The 20,425-nt window shown below is 39.1% G+C and overlaps 1 protein-coding gene across 1 annotated transcript; it reads right to left on the bottom strand.

Annotated features, from left to right (window-relative positions):
* Nucleotides 1-1,977: 1,977 nt before the first annotated feature.
* SAP30 (Sin3A associated protein 30) lies at nucleotides 1,978-7,639 on the bottom strand. Its single transcript, XM_074355503.1, has 4 exons — nucleotides 6,781-7,639; nucleotides 5,073-5,198; nucleotides 4,393-4,491; nucleotides 1,978-2,315 (listed from the first exon to the last, which is right to left on the bottom strand). The coding sequence occupies exons 1-4, from the start codon at nucleotides 7,099-7,101 to the stop codon at nucleotides 2,193-2,195; spliced, it is 669 nt and encodes a 222-aa protein (XP_074211604.1). The 5' UTR covers nucleotides 7,102-7,639; the 3' UTR covers nucleotides 1,978-2,192.
* Between the last annotated feature and the right edge of the window lie 12,786 nt (nucleotides 7,640-20,425).

Here is a 20,425-nt window from a genome sequence, read left to right as displayed (position 1 = left end):
GTTTGTTTCCTTAAAGAAGTAATTTCAGCATTAATTTTTAGCCTTTTTCTAAATTACTCAGCAAAAGGTGGTTACCAGATAACTGACTTATTTCTTGAGCTCCTGCTACACTCTATCCCAGTGGCAGTCAAATCCGGATTCTTTTCCTGATGTTCTAACATGAAAAGTAACCCACATTCTTAAGATACGAGGTTCCATTTACTTTTTCTTGTTCAGATATAGATAAGTAAAAAGATATCTGGTAAATCTGTAATTTAAAAAACCCAATAGGAAGGAATTGAAATTTTTATATACAACTTTACATTGCAGCTTCTTGAGTCTCTCAACTTTGGTGAGGCTCTTCAGTTTTCAATTTTTCTTGTTTACATTGCTCTAACAAGGATCTAATCTCATTGGATAACCAACACTCAGAACTCTTTTCACTTTTTATACAACTACATTTCAGGCAAATAATCAGTTGTATGAAACTAACATTGCTAGTGAAAAGTTGCATTAATAAACAGACACTTGAATGTCAGCAAGTAACTTCAAGATTTTTTCGCAAGAATGGAGTATGGTTTCATAGGAAAAAATAAGCCTACAGTCAAGTTTTTATTTAGAAGCTAAATCTTCAAATGTGTAGGTAACAAAGTATAGAAGTAATACTTTCTTCAAATAAACCACCACATCTTATAGCTATGTGGTTCATTTTTAAACAGCTAAGAAAAAATTTCTCATGGAGATTTCTGGAACACTGGAAATAGAGGTTTCTGTAATACCAATTATTACAGCCTCTGCTCATCAATAAGGTAGCAAGTGAATCTTCAAATGGTCGTAGCAAGAACAAAGACCAGCAGCTTCACTGTTCACCATATTTTCTAGTTTTCAGTACACCCAGAACATGTTAAAATACACAGACTCAGACTTACCTCCTACTGAACCAGTATGTTCTTTAGATTTAGCTACACAGTGGTTCCCAATTAGGGGTGACTTTGTCCCTCACTGGCAGACATATGACTATGTCTAGAGATACTTTTGGTTATCACCTTCGGAGCTTTCCTGGCACTAGTATGAAGACTGCAGTGATGCTGCTAACCCTACAACACACAAGACAGCCTCGCACAATGAAGACTCATCAGCCCAAATGTCAGCCCTGAGATGTCCTGAGCTACATTAATGGTCTCATCTACTTCCATGCTACAGTCTGCAGCACAATCACAGAACACTTCGCTGAGACTATTGTTTTGTTCTGATGTCACAAGCTGTAAATCTAATTTGCAACTGTAAGACCCTGGTTAAACAATACAATCTCAGGAAAAGTAGAGGTTAAACATATTTAAGGGAAAACTGATACAGAATGAAATATAAAAAGGAAATAAAATAGAAATCAAGTCAGAGCTATGGATGACCAAAATTTAAAGATCTTGATAGATTTCTAGACCTCTCCAATTTATTAGTTTTAATTTGCAATGTAAACAGTACGGAACAGGACTGAAAATTAAGGGGCACTGCAGAGCTTCTTTCTATACTTATGTCATATAAATACCTTTTCTCTAAAATAAATTTAAAGAAACAACTATATTTAATTCTATGCTCATATTACAACTTTCAACACAGTGTTTATTTCTGCTGATACATTAGGTCTTCTTTGGAAGGAGGTAGACATTAAACTATTTTTTCTTCCTGACATTTCATCAAGTAGTAATAATAAAAGGAAATTAAAAAGAAGCTTCATCCCAGTGGAAGTCTACTTTTCAAACCTATTAGTACTAAAAAACACTTTAAGAAATAAAACTATTTAGATATTCTTAATTCCAAATCAGATTGTCCCAGAGAAAGCAAATGTGCTACATCTGTTACTTCTTTATCTGTTAGTTTCTTGGAATTAAAAAAAAAAAAAGTAACAAAATGATCTTCACATTAAAGTCTCAATATTGGCCTCTAAAAGTCAGTTTAAAATAAAAATTAAGTTTCACAAAATAAATACACTGAAGCAACTATAATAGCAATAACCTTTATTTAAAATATTTTTTAATCTAGGAAAGCTCATTTTACATGAGTTTCCAACTAATTATTAGAGTCAGAAACAAAGAAAATAAAACCAGAGAAAATCGTCTGTAGAAAAAATACACAAGGAACATTTCTACATGTCAAAAAACAGTAAGCAGTCTTAACATCTGCACATCCAAGTCTTAGTCTCAATTCCATCTCTCCTAGTGAACACCACTATCAACCTTGAGATCTGATTTGTTCTTGTCATTCTTCACTGAGTAGATGAAATATGTTAAGGTGTCTTTTTCATTCACTGGAATAGACCTAAAGTGGCAACCAACTATCTATAAAGAAAAAAAAAATTGAGGAAATTAAATTACAGATATTAACAGATTTTATAAACTAGGTAAAAAACTGTCATCAAAAGAAAAGGTGCTATGTGATAAGAGCTATTCCTTTTTAAAAATAAATTGTATTTAACAAAATACCACAGGATGAAAAGCATATTAAGAGTAAGATGTTATGAACAAGAGATAGTGTGATTTCAAAAGATCCCTTGGCCCACTCAATCAGCTATGTATTAATCAGAATGTGTATTTCCTTTTACTTATTTTATATTTTATAACTGAGATCTAGATTAGAAATTAAGTATTTTTACTTTTAAACTTCAAATATCAGGAAAATAAAACAAAATGTCAGAGTCCATATGCTTCATATAATAGTTTAGACTCTACTTATGGAAAAAGGATAAACATTAAGTCGAAAAAGTTTTGGTTCTGTAGAAACAAACCATGAATTATTTCACAAATATGTTTGCTATAACTTACATTCCTTCATTCATTGGTAGTATTCTTTGTTAAGGTTCCCTGAAAATTTTTTCTGAATAAAAATTATGGATGGGAAATGAGAAAGGAAAGAGATGTTCACTTAAGAATGTTTACCTGCTTCTTGCCTTTGCATTGTGCTAATGTAACATGTGCAACTACCCACAGACACATAACAGACTAACCCAGGGAGATGATATGCGTGTTTACATTCTAGACGATAAAACTTCTTAAAGACAATTCAGAGACTGAAGGAGAACAGTCATTCAACTTTGGAATCATTTATAAATATCTACATTTCTGACTAAGCTGTAGCACTCATGGCTATTTGCATTTCTTATTTCTAAAAAAGAAAATAGCTCTAGAAATTATACAATTTTTAAAAAGATCAGACTGTCAAAGACTTCAGGTTTGATTTATCCATTAAAAAAAAATACATTTAAATGTAACATTTAAAATAATCAGTTCTTCAGTTCTCACTTGTCCCAAAACAAAGGTACCTTCAGCTGATCAGTATATGTATGTATATGGATAGTTTCATCACAGCAGGCAATATTTATATTTATGTTATATTAATGTACTATACAATCCAAAAAGGATGCAATCTTTTAAATTAGATTTGGAGAAAAATTAGATTTTTGTTGCCTAGGCAAGAAGAAAAGAAGAAATTCTGGCTAAAACGTTAATATACTGGATCTCAACAATGTTAAAAGGCATTCTGCCAAAGAACTGTACCTTTTATTTTCTTCTATCTTACTCAATATGTACATTTTAGAAAATGTTGGATTACTAAATTCAAGATGAAGAATATGAGAAAACTGATTTATATATTTACATTTATTTTCTGTTGAGTAAGTCAAGCATTTTAATTTTAAACATGACTGAAGTATAAATACATAAATCTATAAACATCTTAATATGATGCACAGATTTCTTGGCTCTTTTATTTCCTGAGAACACAAACACACTCAACTTTTCAAAATCCACTAAAGGACTAGAAACTCTGTATCAAAGAAACTACAAGTAAAAGCGTGAATAAAAGTCTTCATCTTCTAGGTATGAAAACATGGATGCTTGAAATAAAACAAACTAACAGCAACAAGGACAAGTTCTGAAACAGTTAACTCTGCAAGTTACTGGAATACTGTTCAAGGGCTTATCCATCAAACCTATTCCATCCAAAACTTCAAAAAATAAATTCTAATGAAGACATCAAAGCTTATTAACTTATCTTATTATGCCTCAATTAGGTATTAAATAAATGTTTACTGAGTAAACAGAACTTTAAACAGGACAGATTTCTAGAATGAGAATAAAAAAAAAACTTTCAATATTTCTGAAAGTCAGTATTAGAAGGTGCTTAGAAAACTGCACACAATCCTTTGAGTAGTCCTTACATAAAGGAATTTCCTAAGTAGCAGAAAGCATTTCTAGGCAGCTAGATTCTTCCACAATAGATTTTTTTTATTAACTTCAATTTTTCTAACTAAACTGTATTGATATATCCACTACATTAACAATGTCATTAGTATTTAATGACCTTATTTTGTATGAACAGGCTCATTTAAAGGTGAAATAGTTTAAAACTCATATATACCTCAACAAGTTGTGCTTTATTAAGTCCTGGTCTGGTTGGGAGTTTGAAGTGTCTTTTGTATCTCCTAAGTGTATTCACCTGTAATTGGTATAAATCAACCTAGAAAAAAATGAACATATATAAATTAGTTCATACAATTTGTTAAACACTTATCTTCGATATGTATAATAACACTTCAATTTCAACACAATAAAAACTTAATTCCATTATTTAAAAACCATCTTAGGGGGAGGATATAGCTCAAGTGGTAGAGCGTATGCTAGCATATACAAGGTCCTGGGTTCAATTCCCAGCACCTTCTCTAAAAAGCAATTAAAAAACCAAATAAATCTAACTACCACACCTCCCCCCCAAAAAAGAAAAAAAAGAACAAAAAAATTTTTTATATAATCAGAACTACAAGTGTATTAAACACTTCAATCTTTTGAGGATAGATATTAAAAACTGTTTGGGGGCAAAAAAAAAAAAAAACCATGACAACAGAGCTATAAGAGTCGTCAACTGAAAATATAACAAGTCAAATTGTGTAACTGCATGTTAAATGGCTATATTTAATTTTGCTTTCATTTTCAGACTTTCCAGTGCTTTACGTATTTTTAAAATTTGTTCATCTCTTTTCATAAAATTGTCATAATAGAGCACATAAGATTTACGTTTAACATACAAAAACTTTCATCTACCTCTGGAGTATCGATATCTTGCACAGGGGAATCTCCTCCATCATCATCACTCCCTTTTCTCTTTCTTCTGTTTCGAACACTCTGAATTAAGTTTTTATGATAATCACAAATGTAAAGATGCCTTGCCTGAAACAGAGAAGTTTCACAGACTACTTATGATTACAGTAAAATGTGTCTATGTGTTAGTAAAATACATAATTCACAGTTATTAACAATAAAAACAACAGTCCAAACAGGCTATTGTTAAGAAGATGTATGTTTCTTTCTACTCTTTTAAGTCCTGCAACCAGTTAAATATACCCTGTGTGACAATACTGTTAAGAGGAGGTGGTGGAGGGATGCCAGCACCGGAAGGGAGAGAGAGACGCAGAGGAGAATGAGAAATTCCAACTCTCTAGGTTCTGTCATCAAATTGTAATGACAGTGAACTAGATTAGTTAGGTCATGCTGTTTTTTAACAAAGGAAAAATTATGTTGCCCACAACTTGCTATTTGATAGTATTTTCTCTACTTAGAGCATATGTTAATATCATAATGCATATTTCCTAATCTTTCTAAATACTCAAAATTATAAACCAGATACAAAACTATCCATTTTTAGAAACGAGCTAATTTCATACCTTAACTACATTTAAATTTGAATTATAAGTTGTAAATTAAATTTAAATTTGAACTTTTCTGAGTACTAAATAAATGCATTTATCTTTAATAACGTTTTTCCAACCAAAGCAATATGAAATTATTCAAGTTTACCTGAGAAGTTTCTCATGAACACAACTAGAGAACTAACTCTTTAAGAAGGCAGAAAGTATCCCAAATAAACTTTTCAAAAACTTTAATTACATAGTCTTGACAGTTGTATAGTGACATTTGAAATACTGGGTCTCATATATCAATAGTTATTCCTTAAAAAGGAAAAAAAAACAAGTAAAGACTGACTTAATAGGCTTTTAAAGTAACCTTTAAGCTAAGAGCAAGTTAAAAATACGCAAAACGTGTGCTGGTTCTGACATCTTATTTATTACCGCGGGCCAGCGCTCGGAAAAGTGGAGAAGGTGGTTCCTAAAAACTTCATAGATGGTCAAAAGAACAGACGTGTAAAGGAAGAAAAAAGAAACCCGGATGGATGGCTGCCAAACGGATGGCAAAACCGCAGAGGCTGCGTGCTCCCCACGCTCCGTGCAGCTGCCCTAGATGCTGCCGCCGCCGACACGGCTCCCCGCCGGCGCCGGCAGCTCGGGGAACGAGGAACGCGGGGACCCCCTGGCCTACGACGGCAGGTCGTGGCCGGACTCCACTCTCCCTGGACTGGGGCAGCTACTCCCCGGGGCCAACCGCCAGCTTGGGCAGCAAAACAAAGAAGGCGCCTCCGCTCCAGAAGGAGCTGCGGGGCTGCAGGAAAACTAGCCCGGGCCCTCGGCGCGGCCGCCCCTTTGTTTCGCTTCCCGGTCTCGGCGGCGGAGGAAGGGGGAAGGCAGACCAGGGGGACGCAGGGAGCCGGCCGGGTGCGCGGGGAGGGGAGGGGCGGCGCGCGGCCCGCAAGTGTGTCCGCCGGGGCGGCGGTCCGACTTGCAGCGCCGGGCTGTTTGCTCCCCGCTGGAGACCCCCGAGCCGGCTGGCGCTGCACCCAGGTCTGGGGCCCCCGACCCCGCCCGCCCGTGCATCCCGCCGCTCCGCTCCCCCAGCGCCCAGTCCCGCTGTCACTTACGCTCTTATCCAGCTCGATCTTCACCTTCTTCTGCGAGATGCTCTTCTGGATCCTCTTGCTGAAGCTGGCGTTGCCCGCCGCCCGGCCGCACCGCTCGCCGTCCTCCCGCAGACAACACAGCTGCCCGGGACCCGGCCCGGCCGCTCCCGGGGGCCCCGCCGCCGACACGGCCCCGGCGACCGGCACCTCCGCCCCGGCGCCCGCCCCGGCTCCGTTCCCGGCCGAGGCGGCGGCGGCCGCCGCAGCAGCAGCCACCACGGCAGCCACGGCGGCGGCCGCGTCCCCGCCGCGGCTCATGTCCTCGGGCGTGAAGCCGTTCATGTCCGCGCGCTCGCGGACGCCGCGCTGACAGACGCGCCGCCCGCCTCTCGGGAGACGCAGGGTCTCGGCGGCACCTCAGGTACTTGCCCCGCCGCGACTGCTCACTCTGCGCCCAGGGCCTCCAGCCAACGCCACGCGCTCCAGCCGGCCGGTGTCTCCTGGCGCCGGAACGCTGTACGGAGCTTGGGGTCCGAAACCCGAGCCGGGCGTCGCCTGGAGCTGGGACGCCACTCACTGTCACATGGAGACTCCTCAGCAGTTGGACCGCGGAACCTCCGCCTCCCTCTAGCCCTCGACCTGCGCAAGCGCGTTTCGCACTCGCCCGCTCCGCCCCTTCCACTCTGCCGCAGAGCACTACGGGAACTGCAGTTCTGTTCCGGAGAGTCCACCTGAGCGCCGAGCTGATCCAGCGCTGCGCTGTTTGGGGGAACTACTTGTCCAAGCATGCACCGCGCGGGGGCGGGCTGGGCTTTTTTTTTTTTGGTAAAGCATTGGGAAAACAGGGGTTTGTGGTTGGGGTTTGTGATGTTTTCTGGCTTCTGGTCTCCCCCGGGAAGTTGGGCTGTATTTTGCTCCTGGGATTTTGCAGAGCTGACGTTTTACTGGAAGAGGTCACTCAACTCCTGAGGCGAAGCACAAAGCGCGGCGAACAGGGGGCGGAGGGGCGGGGAATGAGCTGTGGGAAAAAGTTTGGGGGCCGTCCTGGTATCTGGAAAGAGTTTTTGGTGTGACTGCGTTGTCTTGGGAAACCCAAACTGAGGAGAACACAGGCACTCTGGCGGTTCTCGGGTCCCGGAGGTCCCGCTGCTCCACGGACTGACGCCCCAAACTGCCAGTAAGGGCCCTGCGGGGGAAAGCGCGCGTCCCGACCTCCCACCCGCACGGCGCCGCGTGGCCAGTGCCGGGCTGGAGGCCGCCTCCCCAGCCTCGCGTTGTTCCCGCGGCTTCCTGAGGGGGAGCTGCTGACCAGTGGGCTCCAACGGGGCTGCTTTTCGCCCCCACCCCGGCTTCTCCACTCCCTCCTCGGGGGAACCGGGAGCCGTTTCATCGTATTTAAAAGGGACGTGGGCACCACCCCCCTCCCTCCAAGCCCCGGCCAGCCTAGGGCTCCCCGGAGACCGCTGGCACCCCCCCCCCCCCGCCCAGGGGTCAGGGAGCGAGAAGGCGCATCCTGGAGGTGGACGCGCGCGTGTGCACGTGTGTACGTATGTGTGCGCGCGCGTGTGTGGAGGGCGGTGGTGGGGAAGTATGAAAAGCTGCACCTTTGTCGGTTGCAGCGCGTCCTTATTTATCAGTTGGTATATCCTGCTTAACAATCCCATTGTTTAAACGAAAATGGAAAGCAGTTGGGTATTTTGAAAGTAGTTTAACATCTACTGAGGAAACTCAGTGATAGATGATTTTTTAAAAAGTAAACTGTCATCTACCCTGGAATTCAAAACCATCCAGTCCATCTGGACTTAACGTTCTAGGATGTAGCAAAGGAAGAAAAAAATACACATATTTGATAAAAGGAGTAGGCAAAAGAAAGATGCTGAATGGTATTTGTGTTCTCCTTTCAAGCTGCACTGTCCAATTGGGTGTCTACTAGCCTTATGTGGATGTTGAGCGCTTGAAATGTAGTTATTGTGACTGGAATACTGAATTGTTAATTTTCATTAATTTAAATTTTCAAAACTGATTTCAGTTATCAGAAAACGTTTAAATATGTTTAGAAAACAACTTGGATAAGAACCTATTTTTTCAACTTAGATGTTATGAAGTCAAAATTTATCATCTGAACCAAGATGTGCAGTAAGTATAAACTACCAGGGGGATTTAAAAAACTTAGTACCAGAAATTTTTTAAAAATAGTATTGAATAGTTTACTAATGATTTTTATATTGAATACATGTTCAAATGATTATATTTTGGCTATTCTGGGTTAAATAAAACAACATTAAAATTATATTTTATCTGTTTCTATTTTTCAAAATGTGGCTACTATAACATTTGAAATTACACATGTGGCTCACATTATATCTGTATTAGATATTGGTGACAAAGTATTAAAAAGAATAATACTATCTATTGTTTATGGATATATTTTCTTAAATAGTAAAAATGAGAACATATGGAGAAGATGGATACACCAACTTCAGGGTGGTGTTCATCTCTTAGGAGAGAAGCCAATGGATAGTATCTGGGGAATGGCTAAAAGGTGCATTCGATTTGTAAGATAGCAAGATACAAGATTAACATTCAGAAATCTGTTGCATTTCTTTACATTAACAAAGAAATATCAGAAAAAGAAAATAAACAATCCCTTTTAAAATCACATCCAAAAACAAAAAACTTAGGAATAAATATCTGACCAACGAAATGAAAGACACATATGCAGAGAACTACAAAAGATTGACTAAGGAAATTAAAGATGACTTAAAGAAATGGGAGGATATCCCATGTTCTTGGATTGGAAGAATCAGTATTGTTAAAATGGCCATGCTACCCAAAGCAATCTACAGATTTAATGTGATCCCTGTCAAATTACCCAGGATATTTTTCACAGAACTAGAACAAATAATGCTAAAATTTACATGGGATCACAAAAGACCCAGAATTGCCAAAGCAATACTGAAGAAAAGAATGAAGTTGGAGGAATAACCCTCCCAGGCTTCAGACAATACTACAGAGCTACAGTAATCAAAACTGCATGGTAGTGGTACAAAAACACACATATGGATCAATGGAACAGAATAGAGAGCCCAGAAATAAACCTACAGACTTTAAGTCAATTAATCTTTGACAAAGGAGGCAAGAACATACAATGGAGAAAAGACCATCTCTTTAGCAAGTGGTGTTGGGAAAACTGGACAGCAGCATGTAAATCAATAAAGTTAGAATACTCCCTCTCACCATCCACAAAAATAAACTCAAAACGGATTAAAGACTTAAACATAAGACAAGACACTATAAATCTCTTAGAAGAAAACATAGGCAAAACATTCTCTGACATAAATCTTAGCAGTGTTCTCCTAGGGCAGTCTACCCAGGCAACAGAAATAAAAGCAGAAATAAACAAACTATTTTGTAGTTGGCTTTATTCCTTTGATAACTATGTAAGTTTAAAAAGTTAAAGATCTAATCTGTTCTTAGAAACAATAATTAGTACATATACATAAACTAAAAAAAAGTGCAGAATACTGTATATACGTATTTACATGCAATATAATGTGTATGTGCAGTTGAACTGTAATGATTCTACATAATAAAACTGAAAAAGGAAAAGAAATTAAAAAAATGGGACCTAATCAAATTTATAAGCTTTTTGCACAGCAGAGGAAACCATAAGCAAAACAGAAAGATAACCTACAGAATGGGAGAAAATATTTGTGGAAGATGAGACTGACAAGGGTTTAATTTCCAGAATATATAAACAGCTCACAAAAGCTAATAAGAAAAAAACCAAACAACTCAGTCCAAAAATGAGCAGAAAACCTAACATTCTCCAGTGAAGACATACAAATGGCCAATAGGCACATGAAAAAATGTTCTATATCACTAATTATCAGAGAAATGCAACTCAAAACTACAATGAGGTATCACCTCACACCAGTCAGAATGGCCATCATTCAAAAGTCCACAGATAAATAAATGCTGGAGAAGGTGTGGAGAAAGGGGAACCTTCCAACACTGCTGGTGGGAATGTAGTTTGGTGCAGCCATTATGGAAAACAGTATGGAGATTCCTTAAAAAACTAAAAATGGACTTACCATATGATCCAGCATTCTCACTCCTGGGCATATATTCAGAGGGAACTTTAATTCAAAAAGATACATGCACCCCAATGTCATAGCACCATTTACAACAGCCAAGACATAGAAAAAACCTAAATGTCCATCGACAGATGACTGGATGAAAAAGGTGTGGTATAAATAAATACAATGGAATACTACACGGCCATAAAAAAGAAAATAAAGCCATTTGCAGTAAGATGGATGGACCTAGAGATTGTCATACTATGTGTTGTAAGCCAGACAGAGAAAGGAAACTACCATATGATATCACTTACATGTGGAATCTAAAAAAAAAAAAAGATAAATGAACTTTACAAAACAGAAAGAGACTCACAGACATAGAAAACAAACTTATGGTTACCAGGTGGGGAACAAGGTCAGAAGATATATTGGGAGTTCAGTATTTGCAGACACTAATTACTATATATGAAACAGATAACAAGTTTCAACTTTATAGCACAGGGAACTATATTCAGTATCTTGTAGTAACCTATAATGAAAAAGAATATGAAAACAAACATGTGTATATATGTATGACTGAACTATTATGTGTACACCAGAAATTGACATAACATTGTAAACTGACTATACTTCAATTAAAAAAAGAATCAAGACAAAAATTAAAAAATAAAAACAATCTAAGACAAACGGTATCGGGATGTTGGGTTTTCATATTTTTGTAGTTCTGTATATTTTAAAATAATTTATAGTATTGTTTGGTTCTTGCCCTTAAAAGTTTATGATCTTCTACAAACGTGATCAAATCAGCTCATGTATATATGTATAGTAGTTATTTATCAGTTTCATATGATTTTACTAAAGTGATGAATTGCGGCTATGCCTCCTTTCCAAACAATACAGTGTTTTTAAAAGATCCAGTCAAACACTCATTTATTGCATACTGGGATCTTTTCTAGGTCTTGTGGATACAAAAATACTTGGGAGAGGGTCCTAGCCATTTTGAAGCTCGTGGTCTAATAGGGGAGATAGGTAGCTTCACAAACACATGATACATGCTGCTATAGACTGAATGTGTCCCCACAACATTCCTAAGTTGAAACCTAATTCCCAATGTGATGATATTTGAAGGTAGGGTCTTTGGGAGGTAATTATGCCGTGAGGGTGGAGCCCTCAATAATTTGATTAGTGCCCTTAGAAAAGAGGCTCCAGAGCAACCTCATTCCTTCTACCATCCATGGGAGAAGACTGCCATCTGTCAACCAGAAAGTGGACACTCACTGGTGATGAATCTGTCAGCACTTTTATCTTGGATTTTCAGCCTCCAGAACTGCAAGAAATAAATTTCTTTTGTTTAAAAGCTACCCAGTCTGTGGCATTTTTTTAATAGTAGTCCAGACTGACACATACCTCAATAAAATTAGAGGAAAGTACAGACTTAACACACAGGAGCAAATAATTCACCTCTGACAAGTAGAAAACCTTCCTGGAGTAGGTGACATGTAAATTCCCATCCCCAATTTAACGTATTTCTTCAGTGAATCTGTTGTCCATACAAAGAAATTTTCTTAACAACCATGGTTCATTGTTTATTTCTATAACTCTTCATATTCAGGGCAGGTAATAATTCCTTGCTTTAAGTATAATTCACATTCAAGGTTGACATCAGGCTTGGGGGAGCTTTAAGTTTATATCATCTGAGGGGTCTTCTTTAAGAAAAGACTTTGTGCTTTTTTTGTTGTGCCTACTGTATGTTCTTTTTACTCTCCCTTTTTGCTTTCTTTTGCATTATTTTTACAGTCCTATTCCCCCGCAGTTAGTTCAGAAAGTATACAGTTTTTCTATTCTTTGACCCTAAAACTTGCAACATATATTCTTTACTTTTTTTAGTCCAGTGTTAATCTTTACTTTCCAGAAAATGCAAAGTTCCTTTGGGAGTCGTTTGCCTCCCCACCACTCCCCTGGGCTTCTTTTATAAGTTTTTCTGTGTCTTTCATTTTCTGTGGTTTCACTTAAAGTAAGATGCCTTGTATTTTTTAAAATCCTGCTTGTATTTCATTGGGCTTCCTAAATTCTGGTTTAATATCCTCACTCAATTCTCAGAAATGTTTAGCCATTATCTCTTCACATATTGTCTCTGCCCGTATTTTCTCCCTCATTTCTGAGACTCCAGTTTGCTATACATTGGGCCAACCCACTGTGTTCTCCATGTCTCTTGCTCTATCTTCAATATTTTGCATTTTTAATTTTGTCTCTCCTTCCCTCATGTACGGTGTTTCTTTTAAGCTGTCTTCTAGGTGTGCCTAATCTGCTCTGTATCCATAGTTTTTGGATTTTTGAATTATCCTATTTTCTAGTTTTATAATTCCTATTTGGTTACTTTTCAAATCTTAAGTGTCAATTCTTATGGTTTCCAGTTCCTTGACAAAATTTATAAGTTTGAATTTTTTCCATGAACATAACAAGCATAGTGGTTTAAAGACTATGTTTGTTGTTAAGTCTGTTTCTTTTGTCTGTTGTTTCTTTTGGTGCTGCCTCATGCTTGACTCTGCTTTCGCCCCACTATGTTAGATTGTTTGCCATTCATTTTCTTTGAAAAATTACTTATGGAAATAACTTGAAGCGCTGGATGATATGTTCTTCCAGAGAGGAGTTTCACTTCCTTCTTTCAGGTGTCTAAGTGTGTCAATGGTCCTAAACCAGTGCTTGAGGATTTCTGAGCCTAACGAATGATTCTCGCCCACATCTCCACCTCTGGGCTGTGCTTTCGGGGTCCTGTCACAGAGTGGGGGAGGGTTCACCAGGGTTACCACTCTTCATGTTTTTTGGACTCCAAGCCTAGACCCAGGTGACTGCCAAATGCCCAGCTTTTCTCTCCCCTTCTTTCTTAAGTTGCCTGCTAATAACTAGTACTGTTTATGTTAAAGCGACACCTGCGTGCTAATACTGTTCAGAGTCTGACATCTTGGTCAGCGCGTCTCTGCTGCTTCCACTGTGACTTCCTTCTTGTCAGAATGTGAGGCTTACAAGGAGCAGATGCAGTTCCCGGGCGATGCTGGAGCTTGCTCTACAAATACGACACTGTTTGTGATGAGTACCAACACGGAATGGTATTAATCTTCAAAAATAAGTTGAACATAGCTTTAAATCCCCAGAATCAAAACAAGAATATCTGAGACATCTCCCCACCCATAACCCAACTGGATTACGGTAAGACCTAGTGAGACCCTTTCCAGCATCCTGGCACAGCGCTCTAGCTGCCTGGATTCAGGAGAAACATTCTACTTTAGCATATCAGAATAAAATCCTGCTTCTCTCTGAGCCTCTTTCATTTAAAACTTTTTAATGTATACTGTAGGCTTTAAATGATTTCCCATTAAAACTACTTTGTGGTATTATGTTCCAGACATAGTCTTAATGTCATAGTAGGTGCGAACATCGATATAATTAGGTTGGTGATAACTAGAACATTCTTGTTCATTATCTAAAGCCAATAATCATAGTACTTTCAGAGAACGTCATTTCTTTTGAAAACATGGGAGAAGAGTTATATTATGATTCTGTAAGAACATGGGGTCTTAAGAAAGGAATCTTAAAAAGAATATATATATACACATATAACTGAGTCAATTTGCTGTACAAATAAAACATTATAAATCAACTACACTTCAATTAAAAAATTTTTTTAAAAGAACATGGAGTCTGCTTAGTTCTGAAACTTTTCATTCCTTCTTCTGAAATCCATCCAGAGCAACAAGGAGAATGAAAATAAATTCATGGAAACTGAGTTTTCAGCAAAAAGCTGAGTAACAAAACCCTAACACTCCAAAACTGCATGCGAATGCTGTAGTAGGCAACTGAGACTAGAAGTACTGCACAGCAATACGTGGACTTACCTTCAAATCACAGGGGAGCTGGAAAACCAGAGGCTGCCCTCCTTGTGCCACATGGTAGAGAACAGAGCACAGTGTGTGCCCTCTGAAGCAGGCTGACTCCCATGAAGGAGGAGGGAGGAGGGACTGGGAGAGGAGTGCCGTTTCTTTCTGATTCACCCGGTAAGTCATCCCCCTCCTCAGGGCAGGAGTGAGGGGCTGAATGAGGTAAACAGTCATTTCCCTTACTCACCATTCTCTGGGTTTTTTTTCTACTGGTCCACTGAGCTTAGACCTAAAACCTAGAGTCCTCCCAGCATGCGTTTGTCCTCTTTGGGAGAAACTCAGCCTTCTACCAGGATAATTTTGCTCCCTCTTTCAGAAATCTGTCTCCTTCCCAATCCTAATCCCCACTCCTTTGTGATTTCTCCTAGGTCACAAAGGGTATGGCATAAGTCTCTTCCCACAGAAGGCTCTGAAATGGATCAAAACACACATTAGTCAAATCTCTTCAAGGTCAATTCTATACCCAAGGCTGAAAATTCACTCTCTATTCTATTTCCTACCTCAAATTATATCTACGCACATTGTGAGCACGGTAAGCAGAGATTCTTTACTGACTTCAAATTAAAACATAAAGATACTTCGATAATGAAATGCATAAATTCATTTCAATAACAAAATGCCAAGTGTACACAGATGTGTCACATTTGAATACAAAGCACCTCCCATTATCAAATTCCCAAGGAAAAATTAAATTCCCTGCAAGTCAAACCCCAGTCTTTAAGAATTTCTTCCCTAACTGCTCTTACAAAGTCAGTCTATGCCCTTAAAAACTGCATCTCAGTGGTTCCCTCGGTCCTCATTCCTGGGGGGGGGGGGTCATTCTGGTCTGCCCCCATGAGATCTTGCCTTTTTCCTTTGGTCAGATTTCTTCAGGCTGCCATCCTTCTTCTGATCTCATTTCAATGACGGTGCTTCCGTTTTCTAGTGCTTTAGGAACATTAAGATCCAAGTGCATCTCTGTTTCCCTTTTATACTTGTTTATCCGGGAATTCAAATCTCATTTTCCCATTTCACATCTTTCTAGGCTGTTCCCCCAAAAGCTCTCTCTCCAAGGGGTCAGATATTCTCCTAAGGGAGCCTCTCTCTTGCTTCAGTGCAGTCAGCCTGTCTTCCTCCATTTTGCCTTTTTACTATTACTGCTGTTCTGAAAACAAGACTGAAGCAACTTTTCGCGTCACCACAGCTTCTCCCTGACTTCCGGAGCACACCTGATCCCTAGAGACAATATTCCAAGTACCGTCTTTTAAATTGCCTTTTAGCCTTTGGATTTGTAATAATTTCATTGAGTTGTTTCTCTACTCCAACCCCCAAGGATGGCAGTCTTTATATTAAGAACTCCCATTATTTGTTCATGTAAGTCCTCTCCCTTTCTATAAATAGAGCTATAATTTGACTGTAGCATGACAGATAAAGCTATGATCAGAACAAAGGGAATTAAAGTCAACCAAATAGGTACTGAGTGACTGTCAAGACCTGTGGAAAAGCCACATAAATTCAGAATAGTTTCCTCTTTGGGCCCTGCAGGTAGACAGAAATAAAACACAGATGGTTAGGATTTAGATGTGTCTATCCACACTGTCTAACTGGGCCTGGCAATGACAGTTAAAACCTAGAAGAGCAAATGTAAGTGCTTTAAAACACACATGACACTTGGGTGCAGGGTAAGTCCTTGACTATAGACCTGGCTGAAAAATGCAGCAAAGAATTGCTCTGCCCCTCATGTCTGACAGGTCTTAGAGGGGAAGACTCTCTTTTCCCTATAATCACATCCTTGTTTATTTATTATTATTATTTCCACAGCCTGTAGAAATCAGCTGACTTTGGTGGGGGTGGGGGGAGGCTGCACACCCACATGAGGGTTGAGGTGCTGCCGTTTGCTGAGACTTCTGTCTGCTTAAGTCCTCCTGGCCTCCCCTTTACTGAGGCCTCCAAAGGTCTTGCAGGTGTGCTGAGCCTCGCTTGAGCTGCGCAGCTGGGCTCTGCCTGCTTGGGCCCGCCGCAAGGCCCGCCTGTCTTTGCTGGAAATTACTTGCTTGTTAAGAGGCATTTTCTTCGCTGAGACTCACGAGTGCTTGCTATGGCCAGCAGGGCTCTTATAAAAACAGCTCCTTGCCTATTTCCATACATCCAGTAGCCCACCAAAGTGAAAGGCCTGCATGACCTAAGGGTTAAAGACACCCTCAGAGAGCACAGCAGTTAAAAGCAAACGGTGTGTGCGTGTGAAAATCCACCATGTTACAGAGTATGAACCTCAGAGGTCGAGGGCAAGAATTCACGTGGTTTGTGCTGAAGAACTTCAAGCTACTTTCCAAGCTGACTCCAGACATCTCGGTCCCTCTGAGTGTTTGATCTCCCATCCACCTCACTTTTTGTCTTATGTCTTGATGAGTTTGGCCAATGCATCAGATTTGGGACCTTGAAGGGGCCCATTAAATAATAGGAAGCAATTGGGAAACAAGACGAAAAACATCACATATGCAGACTAAATAGCCCCTGAATTTCTAATGAAATAGAGAATTGACCTGTACAGCAGGCAAGTGAACGTCTTAAATCTACAGCCCAGAATTCGAGCTCTAACCTTTCACCCAAAGGCCATACTCACACTGGACTTTGAAAAGTAAGGCATGGATGCAGAGAACAGAATATGTGCTTCCTAAAAAAAGCTTGCTTCTGGGAGAAAAGGTAAAAGAAATGGCTGGGCTGCCCACTCCCAATTCTTTTTCTGAACTCTTCACTTAGATAAGTCACTACAGCTCCCTTGGAGTGAGTTTTTAGCTATTATCAAAAAATGCCACTATAAACATTCCAGCATGTTTATGGGACTAGGTTTACATATATAGATAAGCACTTCTGAGAGCATAGGCCTAGGAGTAGAATTTCTGAGACATAAGTATGTCTATGGTCAGCTTTAGTAGATGCACTCAAATGATTTTTCAAAGTGGTTCTTACAATTTATACCCCCACCAGCAGTGTAGGAGAGTTAGATGCTCAACATCCTTGTCAACACTCGGATGTGACCAGTTGTTAATACTGTACCCACTGTGGTGTTATGTAGGCACTTCTTATCACGGTTTACTTTCCATTTCTCTTACTGATATGGAGCACATTTTCACATGCGTAATGGCCTTTTGGATATACTTTTTGTGAAATGTCTGTGCACGTCTTTCTGAACATTAAAAAAATGATGTCTTTTTCTTATTGATTTGTGGGAGTTTCTCTTATTTTCTGGATGAGATCTTTGTTGGCTATATATGCACTGCAAATATCTTCTCTCCCTCTGGGTCTTGTCTTCTCACACCCATAATTGCATCCTTTGATGAACCGAAATTCTTAATTTTTTTTTGAGGGGGGAGGTAACTAGGTTTATTCATTTATCTTTAGAGGAGGTACTGGGGATTGAACCCCAGATTGCGTGCATGCTAAGCATGTGCTCTGCCACTTGAGCTGTACTCTCCCCACTAGAAATTTTTAATTTTAATAAATCTAATTTATCAACTTTTTTCTATGTGATTAATGCTTTTTGTGTCTTATTTTAAAAAAATTTGCTTACTGAAAGGTCATAAAGCTATTTTTCTGTTATCTTCTGGAAGCTGCTGTGTTTTATCTTTTACATTTAGAACTACAATCTACCTAGAATTGATATGAGCAGTTCAACTTAATTTTGTCTATGTGAATACTCAGTCTAGCACATGGATTTCAAAAATGTCATTGTATCCCCATTGCACTGCAGTGATACTTTTGTCATAAATCAAGGGATTTTATATATGTAGGTGTTTTCTTTTCCATTGATCCATATTCTGTCTTTTCACCAATACCACACTGCTCAGCTCTTGCTTTTTTATAATAATCTTGATATATGGTAGTGTCTTCCAACTTCATTCTACTTTAAGATTATCAGCTTTTCTTGGCCTGTTGCTTTTCTACATACATTTTAGAATCAGCTTGTCAAATTCTTTAAAAATCTACTGGGAATTACATTACAATTGCATTGAATCTACAGATCAATTTGAATTTTTAAACACTATTTTAAATTTTACTTTATATTACACATATACAATCTTTTACACATTACATTTGTTTTTTTCTTTCCAGTTCTTTTGCTTTCTGGGGGGAGGGGGAAAGAGGATTGAGTACAAGTATGATAGTGGATCTCCTTGTCTCATTCCCAATTTCAGGGGAAAAGTTATTTCAACATTTCACATTAAGTATGATGTTTTCTATAGAGTTTTGGGAGATATATTTATCAGATTAAGGATGTTCTCTTGTTTTATTACTTTACTAAAAGTTTAAAAAATCATAAATGGGTGTGGAATTTTATCAAATATTTTTCTCCATTTGGAGATGATTTTATGATTTTTTTTCCTTTTCAGTCTATTATATGGTGTTAGAGAATGTTCTGATTTCAGTCTTTTACAGGTAGCTGTCCAGTTTTCCCAGCACTACTTATTGAAGACACTGTCTTTTCTCCGTTGTATATTCTTGCTTCCTTTGTCATAGATTAATTGACCATAAGGGCATGGATGTATTTCTGGGCTTTCTATCCTGTTCCATTGATCTATATGTGCCAGTACCACACTGTTTTGATTACTGTAGCTTTGTAGTATAGTCTGAAGTCAGGAAGTGGGAGTCCTCCAGCTCTGTTTTTCTTTCTCAAGATTATTTGGCAATTCTGGGTCTTTTGTGTTACCTTACAAATTTAAAATTTTTTGATTCTTGTTTTGAGAAGATCATTCTCACCACTCCACAGAGGAAGGATTGTTAAGGCCAGGAGTTCCTGAAATTAGGGCAAGAGACCAGTTCAGAGTCTATTCCTGTACTCTGGGTAAGAAATTATTGTGGCTTGAACTTGTGTGATGATTGCAAAGGCGGAAATAAGTAGAGATTCAAAATATATTCTGGAGGCAGAACAGAGAGTGTAGTTTTTGAATGTGGCTGAGCCACACAAGGAGTCTGTGCAGGAGGAGACCATGCTTGACTGGTTATGCTGCAGTAACCTGTGTCTGAAAGGTCCTCATCTCACTCGCACTTTCAATCACAGAGCCCTGCCGAGCTTCTTTACACCTAAGTCTTAAAATATCAAAGCTAATGTTGCAGGGAGAACACAGGAAGAGAGCTGTGGGGAATCCTGTGAGCTCGCCTTAGTCAGAGGGGAACCCAGATGGATTACAAGTGTGTCAAACCACTTACTGCATGTCACTCATCTGTCCTGATAAGTTACTACTTTAAATAATTAACTCTCGAAATAAAACGACTTGTCTTGAGGTTGCTATGCAAAAGGAGAAAAAAAAAAGCTATTTAAAAAGTTAGGAACCACTGGCTGCATATGGCAGAATACCTGTTAAACAGCATTATTGAGTGTTTATTTTTCTAGCATAATAAGACTGCAGGAAGATGGCTACTGGGGAAGCTTCGACAGTCATCAGTGTCAGGGCGGGCATCTGTGGTTCTCCTGACTTTCCCTCATGCTATTCAGAGCAGTGTTCTCATGACTGGCTTGAACTGGCAACAGTCTTATCAATGCCCTATTTATAAACAAGGTATTTTTTAATGTAAGAAGGAAAGGGAAAGGCAAATATCTTATGATGTCACTTACATGTGGGATCTAAAATATACAAATGAACATATTCACAAAATAGAAACAGACTGAAAGAC

The sequence above is a fragment of the Camelus bactrianus genome, chromosome 31 (genome assembly GCF_048773025.1).
Source record: "Camelus bactrianus isolate YW-2024 breed Bactrian camel chromosome 31, ASM4877302v1, whole genome shotgun sequence".
Taxonomy (NCBI): Eukaryota; Metazoa; Chordata; class Mammalia; order Artiodactyla; family Camelidae; genus Camelus; species Camelus bactrianus.
This window is presented reverse-complemented; position numbering and strand designations above follow the sequence as displayed.

Coding starts and splice junctions, on each gene's coding strand:
- SAP30 (XM_074355503.1), bottom strand. CDS start 7,101: ATGAACGGCTTCACGCCCGAGGACATGAGCCGCGGCGGGGACGCGGCC. Junction 5,199..6,780: donor AGATCGAGCTGGATAAGAGC/GTAAGTGACAGC, acceptor TCTCTGTTTCAG/GCAAGGCATCTTTACATTTG. Junction 4,492..5,072: donor AAGATATCGATACTCCAGAG/GTAGATGAAAGT, acceptor ATTTTTTTCTAG/GTTGATTTATACCAATTACA.